The sequence below is a fragment of the Malus domestica genome, chromosome 13, assembly GCF_042453785.1.
Source record: "Malus domestica chromosome 13, GDT2T_hap1".
NCBI classification, from domain to species: domain Eukaryota; kingdom Viridiplantae; phylum Streptophyta; class Magnoliopsida; order Rosales; family Rosaceae; genus Malus; species Malus domestica.
The window spans coordinates 26,458,095-26,485,292 of record NC_091673.1 but is presented as its reverse complement, the minus strand read 5'-3'; the positions used below and the strand labels follow the sequence as shown (position 1 = coordinate 26,485,292).

Sequence of the window (27,198 nt, the reverse complement as noted above, 5' to 3'; positions counted from 1 at the left end):
TAGTTCCTTGATGGGTTTCGTTCCTTCATGTTTTGTATTTGCAGTTCCTTTCACTACGTTTAAGATGATGTCTTCTTATATTCCTCTAGAATAATCATATTTGCAACATTGTCATTCCTGAAGAAAGAGGAAAATACCAATCTTAAAAAAGGAAAAAATTCTAGTGCCAAGACTTACATGTTGATGGGGAGTATTGATCCAACAGGGATTATGGAAAAGGATAAAATATATGCCAAATGTTCAAGTACTTGTTCAAGTAGCTAACTTCCAAAGCACAAATGTTCAAATTCCTTTGGTTGAATTTAAATTTTCAAAAGGTGTCCGTCAATGGAGTACACATTTTAGGTACCAATGGGTCTTATGGCCCAAATAAACAACTCAAAATCTTGACGTACGACTCTTAGGCCTAGTCAAAGGATCTTATTCCATATCCAGATGGGTTTTCTTCAAAAACCAATCTCTCAGTTATCCTTTTCTTTTCTTCTTTCAAAAGTCAAATCAAACCAGCATTTCACAGATAATTTATACCCAGAAAAATAAAAAGGAAATTTCATGTGAAATGAACATAGGGTCGATGTTGAACCTTTAAAATCTGTAAACCCAGCGAATCAAATGAGCAAAGAAAAAGCAATCGAAATCATATTGTTCTGAATTCAATCTTCTATTTGCTAATCTAAAGATGAAGGGAAAGTTTTCATAATTTCATAAAGATGAAGGGAAAGTTTTCATAAGAAGCATGACATGCACCTTTACATGGGCATCGCCACGACCCTCTAATGAACTCAAATAAGTCACGTCATGCAACATGTATTTACTCCATAGCCTATACAACAAAATTCCACACAAAATTAGTTCCCAAGGGAGCATATACAAATCTACCAATATTTTTTTTTATTAAACTCATATCTAATGTTTATGCTCGTGTGACTGGGAAACTGCTGATATAAGGTGAACCTGGTGTATGTTCAAAACAAACAATCACCGTGTTGAAATATGGGTGTAAACTATTAACTTCTGACCTATTATCTTTTTCCATTGCTATGTGCAATTAAACATCTGCAAGAACGTTTTTTGTTGGAGGAAGCTGTTTTAGAAGAGAATGTCAGTTCTTCCAAAGTCAGATTCTAGTTTTTAATCCTATAATGATTTAGATCAATGGGCAAAACTGATTTTCTAATATGTGATGGACTTGTCATTTCTCTCCTGAGTCATGTTTTCTAATGATTTCGATCAATGGCTGATCGTCCAAATTGCAACGACATTCAACCTTTGGGACTTATGTAAACTTGGGGCAAAAAAAAAAAAAAAAAGCTGTCATTATACCATGGCTTGTCATTTTTCAACCTATCCAATTCAAAGTAGCACATCTCTAATTCAACATATCCAATTCCTATCAGCACATATTGAAATTCCAGTTCAATAAACCACATATCCGAATCAATTCAAACTAAATACCTAAAATTCAATCACATATCCAATTCAAACAACATGGCTAATATTCAAGAACATGTCCAATCTTTAAGCACATTTACAAAACAGATTTAGAACACCATAAAATCCTCTTAGTAGCAAAACATAAACATCAAAATCCAACAGAAAGACAAAGCAACATACCAGTTCTCTATCTTTTATGCTGTTTTCAGGTGGATCTTCCTAACTCATCCCAAAAAACCATGCATATAGTTCACCTGCAAGCATCATCCCACAACCAGAGTTCATAAAATTTCCAAAGAAAATAAATCCATTAGCAATTTAGAGAAATTGGAGGACCAAATCATATTAAATTTGAGTTAAATAAGCAAAGGTACACCAATTAAATGAGATACTACACATTTTGAATCTATGAAATAGAAGAAGAATTAAATAAGGACCAAATCCTTTTCCTCTCCCTTCTCTCTCTCTCTGTTTCAATTGCTTTCAAATGACAGACAAATACAACCACCATCCATGAAATCACATTTTTGGTTCTCCCAAGAACTAAAGCTGAAAAACAAAGTAGACTTCCAAAATCAAAATAATTTATTTTACCATCCTCAACGTGCTGGAAACCCAAAAGAAAAAAAAACAGAAATGAAAGCAAGGGGAATAACTTCAATTAAAAATGGACTTAAATCACTCAATTCAATGAATTCATTAATCTTCTATCCTTTTTTCCCTCGATTTTCTTGGAAACCAAACAGAAAATTAGAAACGAGTTAAACGCTGTTCAAAACTGAGAAAAGTGCCAATTCCCTATCACTAAATTTCTAATATCAAACAAACAAAATTATTCCAAACTCAAAACAACATTAAACATAAATATTCAAACTTTACTACCTTTTAGCTCTCTAATTTACTCTCAATATACACGAACAAAGTTGAGGATTCGCTTTATGATAGCCATCCAACCGAAATCACACAAAATCAACAAATCATTGAAAAAAACACTCATGGAGTTCTAATTAAATATGTAATTATTGGATCATTTGCTTCTACAACAACTTAAGATGTCATTGAATGGGAATGAGTTAGGATTTTAGCATTTTCTATTAAAGGATATCAAAGTGGAATGGAACATAATAACAAACAGCCAAAACCAATAACAAAACGGCTGTGCGTGAACACCACATAGTGTTGTACACAACCGCACTAAAAATATTACCAATTATAAGGCATAAGTGAACCTTAAGACATAGCGAAATTTGACATAAGCTAAACCAATAGAGAAAAAAAATATGGAACCCAAATTTTAAAAAATCCAACACTTTGTAGAGAAAGATAGCAACTTTACCTCCCTCCAAGAACAGTAATTGAAATTCCCCCACTTGGGTTTGTTGGGTGGTGATGGTGATTCCGCTGTGAGAGAGAGCTGGACAAAATGGACAAAAATCTTAGTAAGACGACGAATAAAAATCACAAATCACAAATCATAACTCAAATTCAATTTTCCATTAGCATTTTTTCAAAAGAAAACCATTAATCACAAACATATGTAAAAAACGAAAGTTCTAATAATAAAAACCAAACCCTGAGAAGTTGAGCTTCTTCACAGCGAGTCAAGGAGGAGAAACGGGCCTAAGGGACGTGAGTTTAGTTAACTTGGAAACTTTGGAGGCAAAATGGCACTGATGACCTGCAATGCATTTCACCGAATTTTGTAAAGGAGGGATGAGAAAAAATTAACAAAACTTTCAATATCCATATTCTTAATCAAACATAAATAAGCAAAATTGGTAGAAACAAAAATAGGTGAGAATAAAACAATAATACAACAATAAAACTCAAAAGAGATCCTCAAAATGCTTCAATTTCAATGAAAATTTTTGAACTTGTCAAATTAAAAAGCTACAGTTCAACAATCTGAACTTCACTTATACTAAACATTTTGGAATAATACTTACCTTCTAATGCAGGGAAGGGAGAGAATAATCCATACAAAGTCCTACTTATTTCCAACTCCAACGCTCACCCTTCTGCATCACTGTTGTAAAAAAAACGTATTATTGTTTGATCAAATACTGCTATGCAGTAGTGTAGCTATATGAAACAAAGATTTTTATCACTTCTAATTTGCAAAACTTTTGCTTACATTCAGTAAGAAAAAGCTTTATTATATCATACACAGAATTTTGCTGAAGTTGTCAAATAATTACCATTTAAACATTGAGAATAACCCACATCCACATCGCACAAAATTTTATTGAAAAGGGGACAAAGAGATGAGTGACCAAACCAATATGATGCAATCAAATCCCCTTGTAGGGGGCTGAGAGAAAAATAAATGGCGTTGCGAGAAAGATTAAATGCATTCTTCAAACTATATAGTGGTTGTTTGGGTGGAAGACGGTCCGAATGGACTAATTTTCAATCAAACAGATTTATAAATAAAAGGACAGAGTTCAGATAACGAAATGCAACATAGTAAAATTCAAGATCACGATTCAGAGGATTTGAACTATATTGTGTTGAAAACTCACCAAAGGGCGACGGTTCTAGGGCGGTAATGGTTAGGGTTCTTGACTCCTCCAGTTGTGGGTGCAGATTTTATTGCAGCCTATACAAAATTAAAACAATTAGCAACTTAGATCCAAAAATCTGATTGTTTCTAGGGAAAATTCACTTGCAAGTATTAAATCTAATTTTATAGACATTAGAAACCCAAACGAAACGCACCTTGGTGGCAAGTACCTTCCCTTTCTGCAATTATTTTCCTGGAAAAAAAATCACATGCATATTTATACACATAAAAGGTTGCAATGAAAAATACGAACAAATGATCTGCTGACGAAACAAAAAAAATTAAATACTTCACTTAAAAGGAAAGTTAGCTCCAGCGACAGAATGAAAATCTATATCTTCAACATGAAAATCAACGGAAAAATTAAATACCTCACAATATATGCAATAGTTCAATGAATTAGACACTTAAGACCTATTAAAGTTGCTATTATTCGAAACACAGCAACATAATCATTCAAGTTGATGCATATTTCAATCAAACTGATGTATATTTCAATCGAGCCTCATTAAAAATAGAAAATACAGCAGCACAAAGCATAGCAAAAGCTTGGAAATAGAAAAGGAAACTGCAATTAGGTTTCTTTGAGAAGAAAAAATGGCAGAACAGAACCCAGAATCACAAAGACAGAGACAGAGTAGAGTGAGTCGGAGGATACAGCAAGACTGGACCTTTCTACTAGGGAAAACAATAGACTGCCGATGAACTAAACCACATAAAAAAATCTATGACAACTTTAAAGAAGGAAAAAAATATCTATGACAATTTGAAGAAAGCAGATGGCAAATCAAACAGTAAACAATGAATTAAAAACAATAAACTCATCCATACCTCTAACTCCCATCTCTCTCCAATCTGTCAGTCCCTCAAAGTCACCCATACCTCCCTCAGTCACCACTTCCTGACTGGCCAACCCCACAAACTGCACACAACCATGCCTTCCCTGTCCTTCTCTCTCTCTTTCTTTCTCTCTCTCTCTCTCTCTCTCTCTCTCTCTCTCTCTCTAAAATCAGAGGAAACGCCATAGGTCTTGGCAGAGGACCTAGATAAATCTCTCTCTCACTGAGTCGAAAACCCTAGCACCCATCTCTCTCCAGTATGTCACTCCCCCTGTCCTCCCCCAACCACCCGAAGCACAGCCATCTCTCCCTGAGTCAAAATGGGCGGCCCTCACTCTCTCTCCATTCTGTCAGCTCTCATCTCTCTCTCCATTCTGTGAGCTCTCATCTCTCTCTAATCTGCAGGTGACTCCTCTCTGTGGGTGATTGTGTGCCCAAACCCCATTTCCATCCGCCCAATACAATGCCAACCAAGCAAATAAAACTTCATCCGGAGCCCAAACCCACAAAGCCCATTTTTTAAAGGAATGGCATGCCCGTAAATAAAATGAAATTCGGACCCAAACACTATTCATTTCTACAGTGCCAATTCCAAAGCTTTCTTTAGACTAAAGTAATAATATTACATTTTTCTTAATACAAACGATAGTGGGTAACTGACTAACTGGGTATGTTATCATCAACAACTAATTAACCTTGCAATTACCGGCGTCCTACATCACCCATTAAAAATCACAACACTCAAATTGTCATTGGGCTCCATCATTTCGGTCCCTATATGTGGGTACATACACTAAGTATTTGGTGAGTCTCTACACTTTAGGGTCTCACTTTCCGATGCTCTAATGGTTTTGATTTATATCATTGTTTGCAAGGATGATCAATGAATGATAAGTTGAAATATAAATTGTTGGATAGTTGAAATACATTACGGAATGAGCCATGCAAAAACGTCCGAACCCAAACCATATGTGTCTGTGTATTTCCACACCGCTGGCAGATATTGTAATAGTGCTTGAAAGCACATTTCTATTTGCTCCAAAGTTTATGAGATGTTGTTCATATGCATAATTTTCTATCGGGTCATGCGGTACATATCTCATAGGAAAAGATATGAGAGAGTTTCTATCTGCACTGATATTGCAGTTTTTATTTTCTAGTACAAAACTAAATCCACAGCAAAAGCTATAAGTACGCGACTGGAAACCTGCAAGTAAGATTGCTAGTTAGTTTGATCCAAATTTCCAGAGTTGGTATTGTTATATGGATATGACGGTTTGAGACGGTTTAATCTAATATAGTTTAACCCTAAACATTTCGCAATCGTACGTATGGATTAGACGAAAATCGATGCGGTAAATCGAGGAATGGAAATAAATAATCAGTAGCTGCCACCGAATTCAATGTTTAAACTGCGTCACTTGAAGAAATCCTGGACCTCTGAACTAAAAATTCTATAAACATTCACATCAGGATGATATAAATTTTACTTGACGCTAAATGGAAATAATTATTATGGAGTAGTTTGCCGTGAAAAAGGAGTTGCTTTACATGCACTAGTATACATTTATTCTCAGCAATCTGCACAACAGGATGAGCAGATGCAGTTCCGGCCTAGGTAGACGCTATTTCAATCTCATATCTCCTCATGATAGGAGTAGCACGTACGACGCTATATCCAGTAACAGTCTGAGAAGGATCCGAACCAAAAGTGCTGGTTCTATATGTTGGATTTGAAGTATCATAGACAGGTGCAGTAGGGTATGGAGCGACCGGCATCAAGTGCTGGAAAGGGTTAGTTGAAGGTGTAGGAATCTCAACTGCACCTTCCAACATTTTAACCACGGCACTCATCAAAGGCCTTGCCTCGGGCATATACTGTACACACCACAGAGCTACCTTTACCATTCTCTCTGCCCTCTCTTTATCTTTCTCCTCTATTCCACAAACTACCATCAGCTCTCCTAATTCCCCCGGTTCAAACTTCTTCCATACCCACCTCGGGAACCAATCTTGGCTATCTTGAATATTGTTGTCCAGATTCCTTCTCCTTCCTATGATCTCAAACAATAGCATTCCAAAGCTGTACACGTCACATTTGTGTGTTATAGGAAACCTCAGCCAAACTTCCGGTGCAGCATAACCCGGAGTCCCTCTCCCCCCTGTCATGGTTATGTGAGTATTGTCCCTGTTACACAACTTGGCCAAACCGAAATCAGCTACTTTTGGAAAGAAGTTTGCATCCAAAAGAATATTTTCAGGTTTTATATCGTAATGGATTATTCGTTGTTGACATTCTTCGTGCAAGTAAGCGATCCCTCTCGCCGTCCCAACAGCAATTTCATGTAACTTCTCAAATCCTAAGAGCACCGCGTTGCTACAAAATAAGTACTTGTCAAGCGATCCATTTCCCATGTACTTAAGTGCTCTGAGGTGTTTCTCAAAGCAGAATCCATAAAGACGGACCAGATTGAAGTGATGGATTCTTCCGATTGTACTAACTTCCGCCATGAATTGTTCCTCGATTCTTTTGTCTGAGCTCCCATTTAGAACCTTAACGGCTACAAGGGTTCCGTTGCTAAATATCCCCTTATAAACTGCACCAAAACCTCCTTGGCCCAACAGGTTGGTGAAGTTATCAGTCGCAATGCGAAGTTGTTGAGAAGTGAACCTGATGGGCTTCTCTCTTTCCATATCGTTTAGAAACTTGTTCATTGTGAGCGTCAGAAAGTCTGGATTAACAGAGCTGCCTCTCTGATTCCTTTTCATGCAAACGACCACCACGATAACGATCTTCACCAAGAACACTACTGGAAAAATTCAAAACGCATTGATGAAAAACCATTATCAACTTCAGAAAAAAAAATGTAATGCGAAAAAGAAAGGAAACGGGGAGTGAAATATATCTTTACCCAAGCTAACAACAATAACTGCTGTCTCTCCAGAATTTGAAGGTGGCGGTGGACTCTGGTAACTCGACATTAAGAGAGGAGGTAGACCGATTTCAATAGAGTTATGAAAAGCATTCAACAAACTCTCAAATGTGCAAGAGACTAATAGCAGAATTCAGATAATTACACATGAGATGCATTAGAGAGAAAGATCAAGTACAAAAGAACAAAGAGTTAAAGTTTGGTGAAGTCTCCGTTACGTTTTTTATATGTCAATGTTATCCTTAATTTCCCATGATTCCATGGATATACGATTAATGAAAGCGTGTGGGGTATTTCTTGACGAGGATGAGATAACGAGGCCGGCTAAAAATAAACTTAAATAAGAGAGCATTAAGACCATATTAAAAGATCCAAAACCTTGCTTTGTATCCCTTCTTGGCTGTATATGAGCAAACAGACAGAACTTCCCTCTCGACTATCCGGAGCGATAAGGAAACAGCTAAGAACGGAAACATTGCCAACGACAAACGGCCTAGTCTCGTTACAAGGAAATGTCCTAGGTAGAAAACCATCATACAGATTTTCTTGGTCAACCCGCACAAAGAGGTTTTCTTGGTGATGGGGGCAACGAATCTCCAAGTTCTAGGGCTCATCCTAAGGTCAGAGTCAAGAGTTTAGGTTCGAGAAACTCATGGCATGAGCAATTTACCAGTGTAGTAAGAGTTTGACTCTCACCCGTCCCGTTAATAATAAAATTTAAAGAACAAGTGATGATAGAGAACAAGTGTTGCAAAGCACATTTTTAAAGTAGCAGGCGACCTTAAATTAATGTGCATGGTTTGGAAAATTTGACTCTGATACCTGTTTCTATTATGATTATGTTTACTTTGCTAAACCTTGAATGACTAGTCTGTCTAGATCACGCTTTCAAAAAAGAAATCTGCCGAATTACGGGTAAGATTGCAAACCTTGAATGTAAACGTCCATTTTTCTGACAAGGGAGGCAACATTGTCCGTTGACTGACAATCCACAGGTAGGCCACCCGGCCTCTCACAGCCTCGCAAATGCATTCATGCTTCAGATTGAGCAACGAGCATGATTAACTCCACTCAATCCAAGTCAGTAGAGTCAGTTTTTTCTTTGGTCATGTAATTCAGCAACCATTTGTCAGTGAAATGAGGAGCAACATCACAGAGTTGGAAATTTCTGGTGCGAATGAACAAAGAGATTTTTTTTTGTGGCGGATACAGTCCTATGAGTATGACTGGAAGAAATTAAAAATCGACATGGCTACACCAGTTTTCTGTCCCATATAATTTATAGGCCAAAGAAGGTACTTTTCCATGAAACTAATCAGGAAAGGTTTATGCAGCTTCTTGTAGAAAGAATAGAGTAACTGTATTTTAATCAAACAAAAAGTTGGCACACTAGTATTAATTATTGTTCACAATTGCAGATATACGACCCTTCACAATATATATATATATAGAGAGAGAGAGAGAGAGAGAGAGAGAGAGAGAGAGAGAGAGACCATGAGGGATTTACATCGGCTTACCTAGGTAGACGCTATTTCCAGCTCATATTTCCTCATGAGAGGAGTAGCGCACACACCGCTATATCCAGTTACAGTATGGGATAACTCTGAATCCAAAGCTCAAGTACTATTTGTTGCAACTGAAGAATTGTAGATAGGTGCATTAGGGTATGGATTGCCTGGAATCAAAGTGCTGAAAAGGGTTAGTTGTAGGTCTGGGAATCTCAATATCTCCTTCCAACAGTTTTACCACACCGCTCATCGAAGGCCTCGACTCCGGCCTATACTGAGTACACCACAGAGCTACGTTTACCATTCTCTCTGCTATCTCTTTATCTTTTTCATCTATCCCACAAGCTACCATTAACTCTCCTAGTTCTTTGGATTCAAACTTCTTCCACACCAAACCTGGGAACCACTCTTGGCTATCAGGAAGATTGATGTCATGGTTCTTTCTCCTACCAATGATCTCAAACAAGAGCATCCCAAAGCTGTAGACGTCACATTTGGGTGTTACAGAGAATTGCAGCCAAAGTTCCAGTGCAGCTTAACCAGGAGTCCCCCCTCCCTCCTGTCATCGATATATGAGTATTGTCCCTGTTACGATCAGAATGGGAAAGCATGGGTGTTTGGATTAAAACTCGATTTTTGGCCCAAGGATGGAGTCGGCCCAAAAGGAGGCCTGGAGGAATAGAAGATCAAGGCCCGGCCGAAACTTGGGAAAGCAGGAAAGGGCCTTTTCTGACTTGATACAATTCATAAGGGTCACTTGCCTACCTACCCAAGGACCAAGTGGTGTAGACTGATCAGACTGCACAGCCCATAAAGTACTTTATGATGGCATTACATGTAATAAAGCTGATGAGTCATCACCCTCAGACCGCATTCGGGCAAAGCTGTCACTACAGGAGCCAAACCGAGTCGTCTATAAAAGGAGGAAGAGAAGACAGGAATAACGACACTCAATCAAACAAACAAAAGCACAAACTCTGCTCAAAAAGCCAGATTTGCCTTTCAAAACGAAGCTGTAGTCAGCCCAAGCCTTCATCCCCCGCGGGATAATCTTTTCTCCCAACCCCTGTAATAGCTCTGCTACCTTGTTCGAACAGGTTGTAGTATCAATTCACCCTTTGTATTCTCCTTTCCCCTCTCCCCCTCTAAGCTTTCAGACCTTTGACAGAACTACAAAGATAGGGACCTGCAAGACGATCAGCCTTAATTGATAAGGTTTAATCTTGCCCGACCTGCTTTGCTCTGTCTTTGTCTTCTCTTTCTTTAAAGTCTAGCAATATGTTGTATATTTCCAGTTATATGCAAGTTGTTTCTAGTAAAATCACAATGACAAAGCGTTCTCAGTACTTGGATCCGATTTGAATATATCTTCAGTGTTTAAATCAGATCCAAGTCCTAAGCCCTCAGGCATGTAAATCTGATTAGTTTAAAAGTCCTTGGCCTCAAGGCATAAAAAAGAACTTTATGTGGACTTAACTCATCCACAACAATCCTTGATAAACGAGAAGTCCGAAGTTACTTGGGGCGCAAGTAATCGACCTACCTCTTGGTTTTATTTCTATTATATCATGATTATTATAGAACGCTTAAGTATAGAATGGATTCTGATAGGAAGCCTCAAGGCCTATACCTAAGGCCCCACAAAGGCACTTATTTGGATTTATTCTATTCTGCGATCTAGATGGTTTGAGTATAAGAACGGATTCTAATGGGAAGCCTCAAGGCCTACACCTAAGGCCCCACAAAGGCACCTATTTGGGTTCGCTCTACCTCTCAGACTCGGATAATCAGAAATATAATAGTTATAAGACCCCGACAACCATAAAGACCAAATATAATATGCTCAAGCACTGGTTTAGTTTGACAGGAAGCCTCAAGGCCTATACCTAAGGCCCCACAAAGGCACCTGTTATATCTAACACGGTTTCTCGGGCATATACATATTCACAACTAAAACTTGACATCTATTCGACATCTGCCATAATGAAGATGGCAGTGGCACGCCTGAGCACCAAAATGTTAACCTTGATTGTGAGCCTCAAGGCCTACACCTAAGGCCCCACAAAGGCACCCTCTCAAAGTTAACGCTGTCCTTCTCTTTCAGCCTTGCCCGAAGAGTTTCGCCCGACGAGTCTTGCCCGACGAGACTTGCCCGACAAAGCCCAACAGGAAAGCAGAAGCCCGACAGCAGCCCTCAACCGACGCCGAACCTCCAGGGGAGCTGTGTGCTCGTCGGCCAGGAAACACCCCCGACGGGAATTCCTGCCGCGAACAATGGGAATGAAGGGATGAGAGAGAGAGAGAGAGAGAAAGAGAGAGAGAGATGAGATCTTACCCAAGAGCACAACACCAATACCTGTCAATAGAACACCAGTAACAAATCACTATTATTTCTCCTGAACAAAAATACAAACAACTAACAAACCAAGACCGAAAGGAAGAGAACGGAGAGAAATCTTACACGCTCCAATGATGGCACCAAATGCTTGATTTGACATTATGAGGGGATAGATTACACTAGAACAAGGAAGAGAACATAGAGAAATCTTACACGCTCCGATGACGTCACCAAAGAGTATCAAAGTTTAGATTACAAATGACAAAAGATACTAAACCTTTCTGGAGTTTCCATGACATTGGGTGTTGAGATAACAAGGCAAGCTACAAAGTGATTATTAGCTGGAACATTTTGGTTTGCTCTGTCATGTTCCGATTACAAATGAAAGAAAGAAACAGAACACAAAACCAAATGAGACAAGAGAAGCAAACAACGTACCCTATCTACCGCCTAGTGTCTTGATCACGAAAAGACCAAGAAAAGCCAACGTATGAAGATCGAAGGTACCCCGTTCGCTAATATGTTTTTCATCAATTAGTAGTTTAGTACCAAATTCCAGAGACCACCCATGTTAAGAAAGTATTAACATTTCAACAGCTTACTTAACAATACTAAATTTTTAATGTCTGAAGGATTCTAAAAAATTTACCTTTCTTGAGATTGGAATTCTTTGCTTGAGCTCTTTCAACCTCCTGTTGAAGTAAGTGCACAGCTTCCTGCAGTGCATACTCTACCACTATGATGGCCCCAAGTTCCGTTTACAGCTCTCTGTGCCTGAGGTCATTTTTCATCACAATTAACTTCTTTTTCTTGACAATTCTATTTAACAGAGGGTTAGATGACTGAAAGGGGTCGGTAAGATAAGCAACTTGGTTTTTATATACATTCAACATAACTGATATGAAAAGACATTGTACAATTAACAGGACGAAGTTGAACGTTTTTTATTACAAAAGACGTGGTTGCAAAAAATCCATTGTTTCCATAAGAAACAGAAGCAACATGCAGTTCACACATATATTGCCTCTGAAGTTTAGATGGCAAAATATATGTCCTGCAAGCTAGCCGCCCGTTTTAGCAGTTAACAAAAAACATTAAAAGTGTTCTGTTTTTGTTTCAGCAGCTAAGCTTTCAAGCACTAATGTTCAAATAAAAAAAAATGCAGGACGCCTATTTTCGTAAGAAACAGAAGCAAGATGCAGTCCACACATATTTTGCCCTTGCAGTTAAGGTGGCAAAATATATGGCCTGTAGGCCTGTCACCTGTTTCAGCAGTTAACAAATAACAAAAACACTGTTCCATTGTTGTTTCAGCAAGTTTTCAAGCACATAGTAACTCCATGAAAACAGAATGTTGGAAGATATAAAAACAGGGCTAATTTCAAGCATAAACTATCTCTGAAAAATTAATACCTCAAGTTTGTTTTCCCAATCTACACCATAAATATTACTTAAAATTGAACCAGCCTTGACAACAAACTGAGGAAGCTCCTTGAAAAAATCTACGGTGCTTTAAAACACCCCAATAAGAAGAATAAAATAAGATGCCAAGAATTCATGAGCAACTAATTATAAGCTAAAGGAAAGACTGTCTAGTGCCTAAGAACCAACGAAATGAAACTTTGCTTGCTATATATGGATGTGTAGTAGGCTGTTCTCTGTAATATTAAGCTAACCCAAGTAGACTAATTATAATGATGCAAAATATATATAAATCTGACTGTTTTTTAAACTGGGATTGAAAGAATCAATACCTTGGCATAACTGTCTTCAACAATTACTGCAGGATCATCTTTCTAGCAATGCAACAAATCCAAATTGAGCACCATCGCATAATCTTGGGCTTACATTGTGGAAAACAGAAGCACTGCCAGTGTTTAGAACAATCAACGTTACTTGCCAACATCATTAGAGAGTGAACAATTAGGACCATTTTTTCTGTCCAGCCATTTTAGTTGGCCTAACTCTATGTAATTGCTTCTAATAACAGAATATTCTGTTTGATATGGAAAGCATAGTTCCTCTAAAAAAAGGCTAGAATCATTCATACCTACCAAACCCAGAGTAATCTGGTTCAAGATGTGAGAGACCAAGAAATCAAAATTTGATTAGGCATTAGAAACAATGTTACCTTTTGGAGAGAAGGATGCTCAACCAAATGGAAGCCCAAATTTAAAACAACAACTAAAAGAGAATCTGACGTTATAAAATCAGTGAGAAGCGTGTAGTGCATCTAATTTAAAAAGTCTCTCACACATGTAATTGCACGTAGCTGGCCAGATTCAACAACAAAAAAAAAAAAAAAAAAAAAAAAAAACCTTGATGCCAAAGGATTGCTCTGTCATAGAAAGTAAAAGAATAAATTGAATCAACTGAACATGCTTCTTGCCAGCCAACAAAGTAAAACACAGGGCAACAAAATCACAAATCAACATAGGCATCTCTTAAGAATTTAAATAACCAAGATTTGGATGAACTGATTGTAAGCATTTGTGCATAGATGTGTAACTATTTACATAAAACATGTGAAGAACTATCAGTTTAGAGTTTCAAAATATAAAATATTAAAATTTCCATAAAAGTATTGGGAAACAAAGTTGGCATCTCACCTTCCACAATAGGTCAACAAATCCGTTAGTTATGCTTTAGCTTCTTGTTTACCTGAAAACACAAATTCACTGTTCAGAATATCATAATTTCATGAACCGGTTCACCTTTGAATCAAGAAGAACTCCTTTGTTTTATGTATGGTACTGATAATCAACTCATAATATTGGATCTCAATTCATTTCAAACTTTTATGCATTTTTTTACAATTCTAGGATCCATTTAGGCAATCTCTTAGACCATTCGTTTGTTCCCTTTGACTAAAATAAAAAACAGCACATCCGCTTGCTGCTTAGTGACCTGATAAGTCAGTCACAAAGATAACATGTAGAATGCAAATATGGATCAGGAAAAAACAACAGCTATAGAATTGATTAAATAGAAGAAGAATACATACTTATTGTGAGGTTATCCCAGCTATCCACTATGACCCACTATATATAGCAAGTAAAAACTACAGCAGCAAATATCTAATGTATATAAATCTTACATAAACTTTGTTTTTGTACAGTGTATGCTCCCTTCAATGACAATTTGTTTCTTATCCAGAAAAATAAAATGAGCAGGTTAATGATACTCATATGTGCAAAATGATAATCCTATGGTCTAAAGTTAATTGAGTTTTTTAGTGTAAAATCCCTAATTTCACTGCATTTCGATTGATCACAGTTCGTGACTTGTTAAACTTGATATATCCTTAGACATTGTGGGAACTTGACAGCTTAAATTTTCTTTAGTCACAGATGTGCTCATAAAAGCAAATTACAGCGACCCAATATATACTAAAAACTTGGAGAAGGGACTCAATTAGTCGACGAACAGGTGCCTCACCTTTCATGTTAAAGACCAAAGAGAGAAAACCAAGCCGAACTCTTCAAAATTCGTTGGCACACATGCATCATCGGCTCAATTGAATGTATAATGCATACTTAGATACAACCATTCAAACAATTGTTATAGATTGACATAAGCCTCCAAACTTCAAAAAAATTGAAACCTTAAAAAAGCAAAACCTTTTTTACTTCATATTTGTACTGTTTCAATTAGCTTATCTCTCTATCACTTGATTCATTCTTTCTAAAGGAAGTTCTAATCACTACCAAAACAGCTTAATAATAGTTGATTATCTATTAAAAAAAGAGGGAAACATGAAATAGTAACTGTACTCAAAATCCCAATTGCGTAACACATGGTTCTAATCTAAACCCTGATTCTAAAATTTAGAATTCGACACAAAAATGAAAATTGGGATGATTAGCATGGAAATGAGAGAGGGAGAAGTGTGAGGGAATCTACACATGAGGGCTTCAGATCCCGGTCCGGAGCTGGAAGCAGCAGAGGTCGCGAACTTAAAAGTATGGAAGAGGTGGGAAGGATTTTCCTCTGCGCTGCCTCATGGCCTTCCCCGTCGCTGGAACTGCTCTGGTTCCTTGCAAAAACAATGAAAATTAAATAAGAAACTTGCCGGAAACTTGGAAAACCTCGTCGAAAAAACTGGACAGCAACTTACCTCGGATTCACCCTTAACCCGTAACAAATCTTTTCACATTATTCTCTACTGCCACTCGTACTTCACTCAGTACTAATCCATATAGCTGAAAGTTTGAATCATGATGAATGAGAAGTTGAAGTATATCAAATGATAAAATTGTCAACAATGAAGAATGGGACATTGACCATGGAGACACTACAAGAAGCAAAAGTGAGCAAATTAAATAAATACCAGCATCGACCTTTAGAAAAAAGTAAGAGCAGCAACTATAAATGAAGAATGTGCAATCAACATTAAAAGTGTATTATAGGAACATGGATCTCATAACCTATGAAGCATGGATACGGATACGGATACGGCGATACGATACGACACGACACGGCGATACGGAAAATCTCTAAAAATTAAGATACGATACGCTATGGATACGGCAAATAAAAATCTATATAGCAACAAAAATATACATTTTAAAACATAATTCATCATTCAAATTCAAGTACATTTGAGTTGTTAGAGAAGGAAAGTTCAAAATCTAATCCTCTTTATACAGTAGAAGAAGTGTGAGAATCGTATTCATGGTTTTAATTAGAGGGAAGCTCTTTGTATTTAGCAATTTTCAATTATAGATGTCTCCTATTAATTTTCTCCTCCTCATTACCTTTTTTTGAAAGTGTAAATGTATACGTGTATCCTGAATGTAGGATACGCATATCCATTATGTCAAATTCGTGTCCATCAACCAGGATACGTGTTGGACGAGTATCCGAGAGTATCGGGCAGGTATCGTATCCGATCAAGTATCGGATACGGGATACGGGACCAAACAGAAGTATCCGTGCATCATAGCTCATAACTAAAAGACACTTTCTCACCAAACAAAGGAAAATAATTGGAGATGCAATTCAATAAAAAAAAGAAGTTAGCACTTGCTTATTGCCTTCCAAAGAAGCTAATGAGTCTATCTGGTTGAAGAAGTTTTTAGCATTGCCAGTAAAAACAACAAAAATCACATCAAATTTCAAATTAATCAACTCAATAGCATGCGTACCTTAACCGCTAGATGACGAAACATTGGTTCCTCGAACGAATCGCAAAGATCACAAACACAAATCATGAATTAGAGTTCGAATACGCATGTCCCGATTTGAAACCCTAACGTAATTCCCCAATTGTCAAAATTATTCGAAAAAGAAAGAAAATTTCCAAAACTTTAAACCCAAAAACCCACTACTGTAAAAACCCCAAAATCCCGAGATTTATAGCCAAAAAAGAAAGAAAATTTCCAAAAAATAAACCCTAAAAACCAAAAACTCACAAATATGCCCTCCTGAGGAACCATCTGAGATTCTAATCAGAGAAATCGCACAGAAGGGATTGAAGATTGTCACATACCGACTTGGAAGATGCAACCTTTGGGGTTCTGGCTGCTAGGGTTGAGATGTTAAACCTTCGACTAAGAAAATGACATTGGACAGCGTAGGATACATACTGCTCCTATGAAAAAGCAGTGAGACTGAGATTAAGAATTCAAAGTGCAAACAAACAGATACAATAAAAGTAACTTAAATTGTGACGGTATAATGGACTTAATCTGTGAAAGTGCACAAGGGTAAGTCTCAGAACATCAATTTTCACATTGTCCCCTACATTTGACCAAAGATAAACGTATAAATTTCCAAACAAAGCAAAGAAATTGAAATTTTATCATCAAAACTAACAAATCATATTGAGACATCTTTGCTTGGTGTGTGGCAAAGCTCTAACCCACAATGGGTTTTAAATTATTATATCCAGTTACAGTGATGGGGTTCCATTGCCAGTTGACAACTAGTCATTTAGGCCATCTCCAACCGAATGGTCCAGAGGGCCGAAAATAGCCCTAAAATCGTCTCCAACAGAGGGCTAGGCCAGAGGGTTCGGGAATCTGGGAGGGCCCCACGGAATTTCAAAGGGCCAAAGGGCCAAAGGGCTGGCTGCTTTCGACCAACCAGCCAGCCCCGGGCTGGCTATTTTTTTTTTATAGTTTTCCTATTGTTGTCGGTTATAACCGACAGCATTAAAGAGAAATTCTTTTTTTTTATAGTTTTACTATTAGTGTCGGTTATAACCAACACTAATAGTTTGAAATTTTTTTTAATATAACGACTAACTGAGTCAGCTAGCCGTTGCATCTAGCCGTTGGTTTTTTTTTTTTTAATTTTAAACATTTCTTTTCTTCTATAAATATGGTGAAGTTCTTTCAATTCTTCACCTCATTTGCAATATTTCCTTCTTCAATATTTTTCAATATTTCCTTCAATATATTTCTCAATATTTCCTTCAATATATTTTCCAATATTTCCTTCATCTATAATATTTGTTTCAATTTTTCAATAATTTCCTTCATCTATAATATTTGTTTCAATTTTTCAATATTTCCTTCATCTATAATATTTCTTCACTTCATTTGCAATATTTCCTTCATCTATAATATTTGTTTCAATTTTTCAATAATTTCCTTCAATATTTTTTCAATAATTTCCTTCAATATTTCCTTCATTTTTTTCAAAAAAAATGGCCTCATCTGCAATGAAATTTAAATTATATCTCGGCGGCAATTGTTTACCTCTAACTATACTCCTACAATGGCGGATGATGTTGATTATGGATATTAAATTTAAGTCGTTGTAATTTTTAAATTTAAGTTAATGTTGTTTTTAAATTTAATTTGTAGTTTTTAAATATAAGTTGTTGTTTTTAAATTTAAGTTGTTGTAGTTTTTAAATTTAAATAATAAATTATGTTTGGCCCTATGGCCCTTTGGCCCTTGGTTGGAGACGGTTTTTTATGACAGGGCTAAAACGAGCCCTCTGGCCCTCTGGCCCTCTGGCCCTCGGTTGGATACGGAGGCAAATATGGCCCTATACTGTTCATTAAAATATTAATATCTTGGGGAATCTTGGAGGGCCAGAGGGCTAAAACGAGCCCTCTGGCCAGTCCTCGGTTAGAGATGGCCTTATACTTGATAATGTTCTCATTGATCATTCGGATAAAGCTGTTAAAATGTGTCTCTGGAAATCGCAGAAAACAAAGCCTAAACCAAATCCCTCAAATCCCGCCTAAATCGTCCCACACTTCTCTCGGACACTCCCTATCCCTCTCTGCAATTCCTAAACCAAATCTCCTAAATCTTATCTGAAACACCCCCATCTCTCTACAAATCTTACAAACAAAACCCCAAACGTAATCCTTGAAATCCAACCAAACCTAATCCTGAAACCGATTCTCTTGGACGCCCCATACCATAGCAAAGGGCATTCGCAAATTTGAAGATTGAAACACAGAAAATGGTTGTGGACTGATAGTGAGTACAAAAAGGCCTCACTACTATCCTGCTAACAGCAAATTTAAATATATAGTTCCTGATTGAAATAATCGTCACTGCATATAATAAACCTAGAAAAATCCATGATCCAATAAACTTCGCATGATGAGTATTGTTGCTAAACTTCAATAAGATAAGAGAAAATCGGGAAGAAACACCAAAAAATAACAGAATACTCAGTACAAAAAGGCAAAGGCTTGAATTTTATACTAATCTATTTGGAAACTTTCTTCTGAATCAAACAAAAGATCAAGAAGTTAATGAAGCAAAGCATCTGAAACGCCTGATCGGTTTCTGAAAAACGGCGGAGAAAAATAGAGGAACTACGTTTTTAGATGATCGGATTGAATTTGAGGCAGAGAGAGGGGAAGAGAAAGAGGGAGGAAGAGAAGTAGAAAAGCAACAACAACAACAACAACAACAACAAAGCCTTTTCCCACTAAGTGGGGTCGGCTATATGAATCCTAGAACGCCATTGCGCTCGGTTTTGTATCATGTCCTCCGTTAGATCCAAGTACTCTAAGTCTTTTCTTAGAGTCTCTTCCAAAGTTTTCCTAGGTCTTCCTCTACCCCTTCGGCCCTGAACCTCTGTCCCGTAGTCACATCTTCGAACCGGAGCGTCAGTCGGCCTTCTTTGCACATGTCCAAATCACCGGAGCCGATTTTCTCTCATCTTTCCTACAATTTCGGCTACTCCTACTTTACCTCGGATATCCTCATTCCCAATCTTATCCTTTCTCGTGTGCCCACACATCCCACAAAGCATCCTCATCTCCGCTACACCCATTTTGTGTACGTGTTGATGCTTCACCGCCCAACATTTTGTGCCATACAACATCGCTGGCCTTATTGCCGTCCTATAAAATTTTCCCTTGAGCTTCAGTGGCCTACGACGGTCACACAACACGCCGGATGCACTCTTACCCTTCATCCATCCAGCTCGTATTCTATGGTTGAGATCTCCATCTAATTCTCCGTTCTCTTGCAAGATAGATCCTAGGTAGCGAAAACGGTCGCTTTTTGTGATCTTCGCTAGATTGCTCCGGTCATTAGTGTGGATAAGTATATAAATGGATAGAGATAGGAAAGCAAACACAAGATGTACGTGGTTCACCCAGATTGGCTACGTCCACGGAATAGAAGAGTTCTCATTAATTGTGAAGGGTTTACACAAGTACATGGGTTCAAGCTCTCCTTTAATGAGTACAAGTGAATGATTTAGTACAAATGACATTAGGAAATATTGTGGGAGAATGATCTCGTAATCACGAAACTTCTAAGTATCGGAGTGTGGTGTCGTCTTGACTTGCCTTATCTGTCTCATAGGTAGATGTGGCATCTTCTCTGGAAGTACTCTTCCTCCATCCAGGGGTGATATCTTTAACTGGTGGAGATGCACAAGGTAATGTATCAATTTCACTTGAAGCTTACTTGTAGTTTCAAGCTTGGTCAAGCGCGATACAAACCATGTAGTAGGAGTCCCCCAAGTCGCCGAGCTAGGGGGTCTGCTGAAAGAGGTGACAGACAAGGTAAGCAATCAGAGCTCCGACTGATTGTTCACCTTCTCCCCATCTTGCAGCAGCATGAAGGATAAAGAGAAGAAAAATGAGAAGAGATGATATGAGATACTTTTGCTTTTGAAGAAGTAACTTTCCACAGGCTTATTCTTGAACTGAGCTGGAGGGTTTTCTGGTTTCCTCCAGAGTATAAGGCCGACTGAAGAATTTGAGGGTCAAAACAAGTCCATCAAATCTAGAGTACGTTCCACCCTGCTGATATGGGATACTTTTGCTTTTGACAGAGTAATGGATGTATCGGCACGTGTGCTGTTACGCTTGTCTCCACATGCTTCCTTGTATCCTTCGCACTTGCCCTATCTGTTCCTCAAGCAGATGCAGAAATCTTCCCTGGAAACATAAGATGTTGAAGATGAGTACTCGAGAGCAATGCCAGGTAAGTAATCAGGTAAGGGGTTCCAGGCAGTCAGTTCCTGGCTGGAAGCTTGATTCCAAGTGCTGACTGATTGCTCTCTTTCTCCTTGTCTTGCAGGTAAAAACAAGGCCAAAGGAAAAGACAGGGAAAAAGCATGATATGGGATACTCTTGCTTTTAACCCTGATGATATGAGATATTCTTGCTCTAGTATAGCTTGTTTGCAGAGGTATTATCGGGGGGAAAGAAAGCTGAATATTTCGAAAGGCTTCGTTGGGAGTGCCCTCTTAGATATGATGAAGGGTTGAGCATTTTTGCAGGTCTGCCTGTCCGTTGGGGATGGAGGTCGACATATATAGGAGTCTCCCTAACAACAAGTAGTAATGCTATTCATTTACCCTGCTTGGTCATAGCACGGTAGTGGGAGCTGCCAGTTTCACATGTTTTAACTCTGTCAGAGCACTTTGAAAAAGTGGTCTGTGGTATCTGGCTCTCGAGATTCGGAGAACGATGCCTCTTCGATTTTTGAGAAAGCAATCATGCTGGGGGTCTGGCTCTCGAGATTCGGAGAGTAGTGTCTCTTCGATTTTTGAGGAAGTAATCATGTTGGGAGTCTGGCTCTCGAGATTCGGAGGGCGGTGCCTCTTCGATTTTGGAGCAAGCAATCCTGTTGGGAGTGTTGTCTCGAATGTGAGTAAAGGTTGGGCATGTTTGCTAGTCTACCTTGCCCCGAAGCACAAAGGTTGACACACAGGGACTTTCCAATTATCTAGCAATGGTACTGTTCCTTTACCCTATCTTCGCTTTTGAGAAAGTAGTCATGTTGGGAGTCTGGCTCTCGAGATTCGGAGGACGGTGCCTCTTCGATTTTGGAGCAAGTAATCTTGTTGGGAGTGTTTTCTCGAATGTGAGTAAAGGTTGGGCATGTTTGCTAGTCTACCTTGCCACGAAGCACAGAGGTTGACACACAGGAACTTTCCAATTATCCAGCAATGGTACTGTTCCGTTACCCTTGTGGGTAATAATATGGTAGCTAGACCTTCAAAATTTATGTGTCTAAACTTTGTTAGTGCTGTTTCTTTGCTATTCTTTTACCTTTCTTGGTCAGAGCGATGTAGTGGGAGCTGCAAGCTTCACGTGCTCAACTTTGGCAGAGAATTTTGGCAAAGTTATCTGTGGTACCCATGAGCTATTGTTGCGTGTGGGAAGTGGGTGATTGAACAGTAAGATTCATGTGCTTTCTACTTCACCAGAAGTCTTCGACAGAATGCCCATAATTTCTGCAAAGCTGAGTGTGCGTGTGACAGGTGCTGACAAGGCTAGAATAGTAGGTGCCTCTTCGATTTCTGAGATCGGCCCTCGTGGTCTCTGAGCAGCCCAGCTTTTGAGAAAGCGAGCGCCTCTTCGATTGATTCGGAGAACGATGCCTCATCGATTTTTGAGAAAGCAATCATGCTGGGGGTCTGGCTCTCGAAGATTCGGGGAGCAGTGTCTCTTCGATTTTTGAGAAAGTAATCATGTTGGGAGTCTAGCTCTCGAGATTCGGAGGGCGGTGCCTCTTCAATTTTGGAGCAAGCAATCTTGTTGGGAGTGTTTTCTCGAATGTGAGTAAAGGTTGGGCATGTTTGCTAGTCTACCTTGCCACGAAGCACAGAGGTTGACACACAGGGACTTTCCAATTATCCAGCAATGGTACTGTTCCTTTACCCTCTCTTCGATTTTTAAGAAAGTAGTCATGTTGGGAGTCTGGCTCTCGAGATTCGGAAGACGGTGCCTCTTCGATTTTGGAGCAAGCAATCTTATTGGGAGTGTTTTCTCGAATGTGAGTAAAGGTTGGACATGTTTGCTAGTCTACCTTGCCACGAAGCACAGAGGTTGACACACAGGGACTTTCCAATTATCCAGCAGTGGTACTGTTCCTTTACCCTTGTGGGTAATAATATGGTAGCTAGACCTTCAAAATTTATGGGTCTAAACTTTGTTAGTGCTGTTTCTTTGCTATTCTTTTACCCTTCTTGGTCAGAGCGATGTAGTGGGAGTTTCAAGCTTCACGTGCTCAACTTTGGCAGAGAACTTTGGCAAAGTTATCTGTGGTACCCATGAGCTATTGTTGCGTGTGGGAAGTGGGTGATTGAAAAGTAAGATTCATGTGTTTTCTACTTCCCCAGAAGTCTTCGACAGAATGCCCATAATTTCCGCAAAGCTGAGTGTGCGTGTGACAAGTGCTGACAAGGCTGGAAAAGTAGGTGCCTCTTCGATTTCTGAGATCGGCCCTCGTGGTCTCTGGGGAGCCCAGCTTTTGAGAAAGCCAGCGCCTCGTCGATTTCTGAGATCCGCCTTCGTGGTCTTTGAGCAGCCCAACTTTTGAGAAAGCAAACGCCTCTTCGATTTCTGAGATCAACCCTCGTGATCTCTAAGCAGCCCAGCTTTTGAGAAAGCAAACGCCTCTTCGATTTCTGAGCAGGCGCCTCTTCGATTTCTGAAGCTCCGTCGAGTGCAGATTTTTATAGGGGCTGGCATTAAGTTCCAAAGCACACTTGAATCTCCACTAGTAGAAGCTTCATTCTTGCACTTCTAAGATCTTGATTTGTCCGACCTCTTCTCTCTTCAACACCTTTGAAAATGTCTGGCCCCTCCGACCGTCGTTTTGACTTGAACCTTGTTGAAGAGGCAGCCCCGCCTTCTCCAGACAACATATGGCGCCCATCATTCGTCTCCCCTACTGGTCCTCTTACCGTTGGGGATTCCGTGATGAAGAATGATATGACCGCTGCGGTGGTGGCCAGGAACCTTCTCACTCCCAAAGATAACAGACTACTTTCCAAACGGTCTGATGAGTTAGCTGTTAAGGATTCGCTGGCTCTCACTGTTCAGTGTGCAGGTTTTGTGTCTAATATGGCCCAACGCCTATTTGCTCGAACCCGCCAAGTTGAATCATTGGCGGCTGAAGTGATGAGTCTCAAACAGGAGATTAGAGGGCTCAAACATGAGAATAAACAGTTGCACCGGCTCGCACATGACTATGCTACAAACATGAAGAGGAAGCTTGACCAGATGAAGGAAACTGATGGTCAGGTTTTACTTGATCATCAGAGATTTGTGGGTTTGTTCCAAAGGCATTTATTGCCTTCGTCTTCTGGGGCTGTACCACGTAATGAAGCTCCGAATGATCAACCTCTGATGCCTCCTCCTTCTAGGGTTCTGTCCAGTACTGAGGCTCCAAATGATCCCCCTCCGGTGCCTTCTCTTTCTGGGGCTCTACCGACTGCTGAGACTTCTCCTAAGCAACCTTTGTGAAGGCTCCCTCTTGTGTGTTTATTTTGACTCATGTATATGTACATATTTGTAGCTTATCGGGGATATCAATAAATAAGCTTTCCTTCATTTCAACGTATTGTGTTAAATACACCAAAGCCTTCTTCGCTAAGTTCTTTGAATTTTCTTTTGTTGAAGCTTGTATGTTGAAGCTTTCTGAGTAGAGCATGTAGGTTGGGGTAGTGTTCCCTTAATTTCCCGAGTGAGGAAAACTTCTCGGTTGGAGACTTGGAAAATCCAAGTCACTGAGTGGGATCGGCTATATGAATCTTAGAACGCCATTGTGCTCGATCCTGAGTCATGTCCTTCGTTAGATCCAAGTACTCTAAGTCTTTTCTTAGAGTCTCTTCCAAAGTTTTCCTAGGTCTTCCTCTACCCCTTCGGCCCTGAACCTCTGTCCCATAGTCGCATCTTCTAATCGGAGCGTCAGTAGGCCTTCTTTGCACATGTCCAAACCACCGTAACCGATTTTCTCTCATCTTTCCTTCAATTTCGGCTACTCCTACTTTACCCCGGATATCCTCATTCCTAATCTTATCCTTTCTCGTGTGCCCACACATCCAACGAAGCATCCTCATCTCCGCTACACCCATTTTGTGTACGTGTTGATGTTTCACCGCCCAACATTCTGTGCCATACAGCATCGCCGGCCTTATTGCCGTCCTATAAAATTTTCCCTTGAGCTTCAGTGGCATACGGCGGTCACACAATACGCCGGATGCACTCAAGAGAAGTAGAAAAGCGATGGAACAAAATGGAAGATGCTGGAAGGGTCTTCCTTACCAACGACGATGAAATCCAATTGCCATTTCAAGCTCCCTCAATCACGACTTGTAGGAAAATATCAAACCCAAACATAAGTCCACTAAAATCTGAATTCAATATAATCAAACACAAACAAAATACCAAAATTATAAATAAATAAATAAAATTAAAAAAAAAAACTAAACTAAACAAATTAAAACTTTCAATTGAATAACCCCATAATTTAAATTACTTACCAGTAACAGATTTCTCTGAGTAATCAACTTCTCGAACACAACATTCTCCAAAACTACCAGACACATGCAACCATATTTGATAAGAATTTGAAATATCACTCCAATCATGAAACAGAACATAAACATTTCGCGCTAACTGTCATTTTTAAAGTAGAATGTTCAATTATATCATGATGTTAAGTACCAGTCCCAAATTTGATAGCATTCCAAATATCTGGTTCCTTGTCCTTTGACAAATCAATACACTTGGCATAGCAACCACCTTCAATGTTTGACACACTATTGTTGCTCCAGCAGTGCTCATCATCTCCAAGTAGATACCGATTATGATCCGTAGATAGAGTTGTCTTCCCAGTGCCTGCAACAAACATCCCAGGATCAGTTACACAAACACGAAAGAAACCGAAACACAAAAGATTGATGTATCCATCGCCAATTGATCATTGCACGCATAAAATTATCATGATTCATACCTCTGCGTCGATATGGAATTTTATAAACTGGACAAATGGAACCCGATTTCATCAACTTCACGGTGCAAGTGCTGTAAAAAATAAGCAAACACAGGCAATATGATGAAGCACATTCCAAGTATTAATACATCCAAATAAAACCTAACATTCATATGCGAATAACAATGAAGGTAGAGATTACTTGCAGAAGAGATGACTGCAATTGAGGGAATCCGCAGAACTCAGTAGACTCAAACTGCAAAACAGATGGGGAAAAATCAAAGCCATTAACAGAGTGAAGAGAAATTTTAAATCTTTAAACGAAGTCTAGACAAAATCATGTAAAATTTAGCTTTATTCAGATGGGAGAGATCAAAGGTTGCATCATTCAACTTCACACATGGCCACAACACAATTTCAAAAACTGTGTCATCACAAAGTCACATTCTTTATCAAACTCCCACTTGGGAATCGAATAGAGGTTGAAAACGGACAAAAAGAAATACGAAGTAGGAAATATAATCAATATCATGAGTCAAAACTTGCTGCAAAGGGTGAGGGGTCAACCGTGTGACTTTTTGCCCCTTAACCTCGGCCAAATAACACAATAACATAAAATGTACGGTTGAAGATTTGATAAGCAGTGTACAGTACATAACCAAACCTGATAATATATGCCTTTGATAGATACAAAGACGACTTTACGCAATTTATGAGTCCGAGATGTACGTGTAAGCTTGCCATTCATGACTCAACCTCCTACCTGTAAGCTTTTCTCTCTCTCTCTCTCTCCTCCTCCTCCTCCTCTCTGCCTCTCTGCAAGCCGCATGCCTTCCCCTCACCAAATCCCTATCTCTCTCCTGACGGCATGGTCTCACCGAGTCCCTCTGCAGCTCACAGAAGGAAGGGAAATGAAAGTCTCCCTAACCCACCCAATCCGTTCGAAACCCTGCAGACTAAAACGACCATCGCACCCCTGCCTTTCCACGATTATCAGCTTCATAAATAAAGTGAAATTCACTCCAAATCACTGTTCATTTGTACAGTGCAATGTCCCCTCCTTTAGACTAAAGTAATTGTGTTATGCGAGTTTCAGGAAGCACACGAATTGTCAGACTCAGACCAGCATATGAACAACTGTCATAGGCCACGATTGATGTTGTAAAAGGATTCTTGGGAAGGGGCCACGACCATTAGGGGAAAACCAAAAACAAAAAAAAATACAAGCACTGCAACTGAGAAACTGCCATTCCAAGCGTAATATTTGATAATTTGATAACCAAGTATTTATTTGGTCTAGTGATTTTTCTCTTTCCGATGTTCGGAGAGGTCCCGAGATTAAAGTGATACTTCGGAATAATATATCACCTTCACCACTCTATCATGCACTAAGTTACCTCATCCACTTTGCATGAGAGTGA

The 27,198-nt window shown here is 39.0% G+C and overlaps 2 protein-coding genes across 9 annotated transcripts; both read right to left on the bottom strand.

Moving 5' to 3' along the window:
• Window positions 1–6,311: 6,311 nt before the first annotated feature.
• Window positions 6,312–11,853, bottom strand: LOC139187576 (rust resistance kinase Lr10-like). 5 transcript variants are annotated; one of them, XM_070811208.1, is made up of 4 exons: window positions 11,739–11,853; window positions 11,613–11,633; window positions 7,749–7,803; window positions 6,312–7,646 (listed from the first exon to the last, which is right to left on the bottom strand). In XM_070811208.1, exon 4 carries the CDS (start codon window positions 7,603–7,605, stop codon window positions 6,451–6,453), a length of 1,155 nt encoding a protein of 384 aa, XP_070667309.1. In that variant the 5' UTR covers window positions 7,606–7,646; window positions 7,749–7,803; window positions 11,613–11,633; window positions 11,739–11,853; the 3' UTR covers window positions 6,312–6,450. The 5 variants fall into 5 exon arrangements, with proteins under 5 accessions (XP_070667309.1, XP_070667306.1, XP_070667307.1 ...); XM_070811205.1 differs by lacking the exons at window positions 11,613–11,633; window positions 11,739–11,853 and adding exons at window positions 8,699–9,127; window positions 9,287–10,463; XM_070811206.1 differs by lacking the exons at window positions 11,613–11,633; window positions 11,739–11,853 and adding exons at window positions 8,699–8,869; window positions 9,287–10,463.
• LOC103453834 (uncharacterized) lies at window positions 11,748–26,754 on the bottom strand. Of its 4 annotated transcripts, none has more exons than XM_070811210.1 (14): window positions 26,442–26,754; window positions 25,980–26,033; window positions 25,799–25,869; window positions 25,510–25,683; window positions 25,326–25,378; window positions 17,107–17,208; window positions 15,733–15,817; window positions 15,519–15,651; window positions 14,225–14,276; window positions 13,370–13,482; window positions 12,265–12,389; window positions 12,054–12,130; window positions 11,893–11,976; window positions 11,748–11,794 (listed from the first exon to the last, which is right to left on the bottom strand). In XM_070811210.1, the coding sequence occupies exons 1-7, from the start codon at window positions 26,519–26,521 to the stop codon at window positions 15,746–15,748; spliced, it is 606 nt and encodes a 201-aa protein (XP_070667311.1). In that variant the 5' UTR covers window positions 26,522–26,754; the 3' UTR covers window positions 11,748–11,794; window positions 11,893–11,976; window positions 12,054–12,130; window positions 12,265–12,389; window positions 13,370–13,482; window positions 14,225–14,276; window positions 15,519–15,651; window positions 15,733–15,745. The 4 variants fall into 4 exon arrangements, with proteins under 4 accessions (XP_070667311.1, XP_070667310.1, XP_070667312.1 ...); XM_070811209.1 differs by having other exon boundaries at window positions 11,893–11,956; XM_070811211.1 differs by having other exon boundaries at window positions 11,893–11,956; window positions 15,519–15,644.
• Between the last annotated feature and the right edge of the window lie 444 nt (window positions 26,755–27,198).

Coding starts and splice junctions, on each gene's coding strand:
- LOC103453834 (XM_070811210.1), bottom strand. CDS start 26,521: ATGGCAAGCTTACACGTACATCTCGGACTCATAAATTGCGTAAAGTCG. Junction 17,209..25,325: donor CTCAGAGAAATCTGTTACTG/GTAAGTAATTTA, acceptor GCTTTTTCATAG/GAGCAGTATGTATCCTACGC. Junction 15,818..17,106: donor AGGTTGCATCTTCCAAGTCG/GTATGTGACAAT, acceptor TCAAACTTTCAG/CTATATGGATTAGTACTGAG.
- LOC139187576 (XM_070811204.1), bottom strand. CDS start 8,740: ATGTTGCCTCCCTTGTCAGAAAAATGGACGTTTACATTCAAG. Junction 7,804..8,698: donor AATGGACGTTTACATTCAAG/GTTTGCAATCTT, acceptor TCGAGTTACCAG/AGTCCACCGCCACCTTCAAA. Junction 7,647..7,748: donor AGTTATTGTTGTTAGCTTGG/GTAAAGATATAT, acceptor GAATTTTTCCAG/TAGTGTTCTTGGTGAAGATC.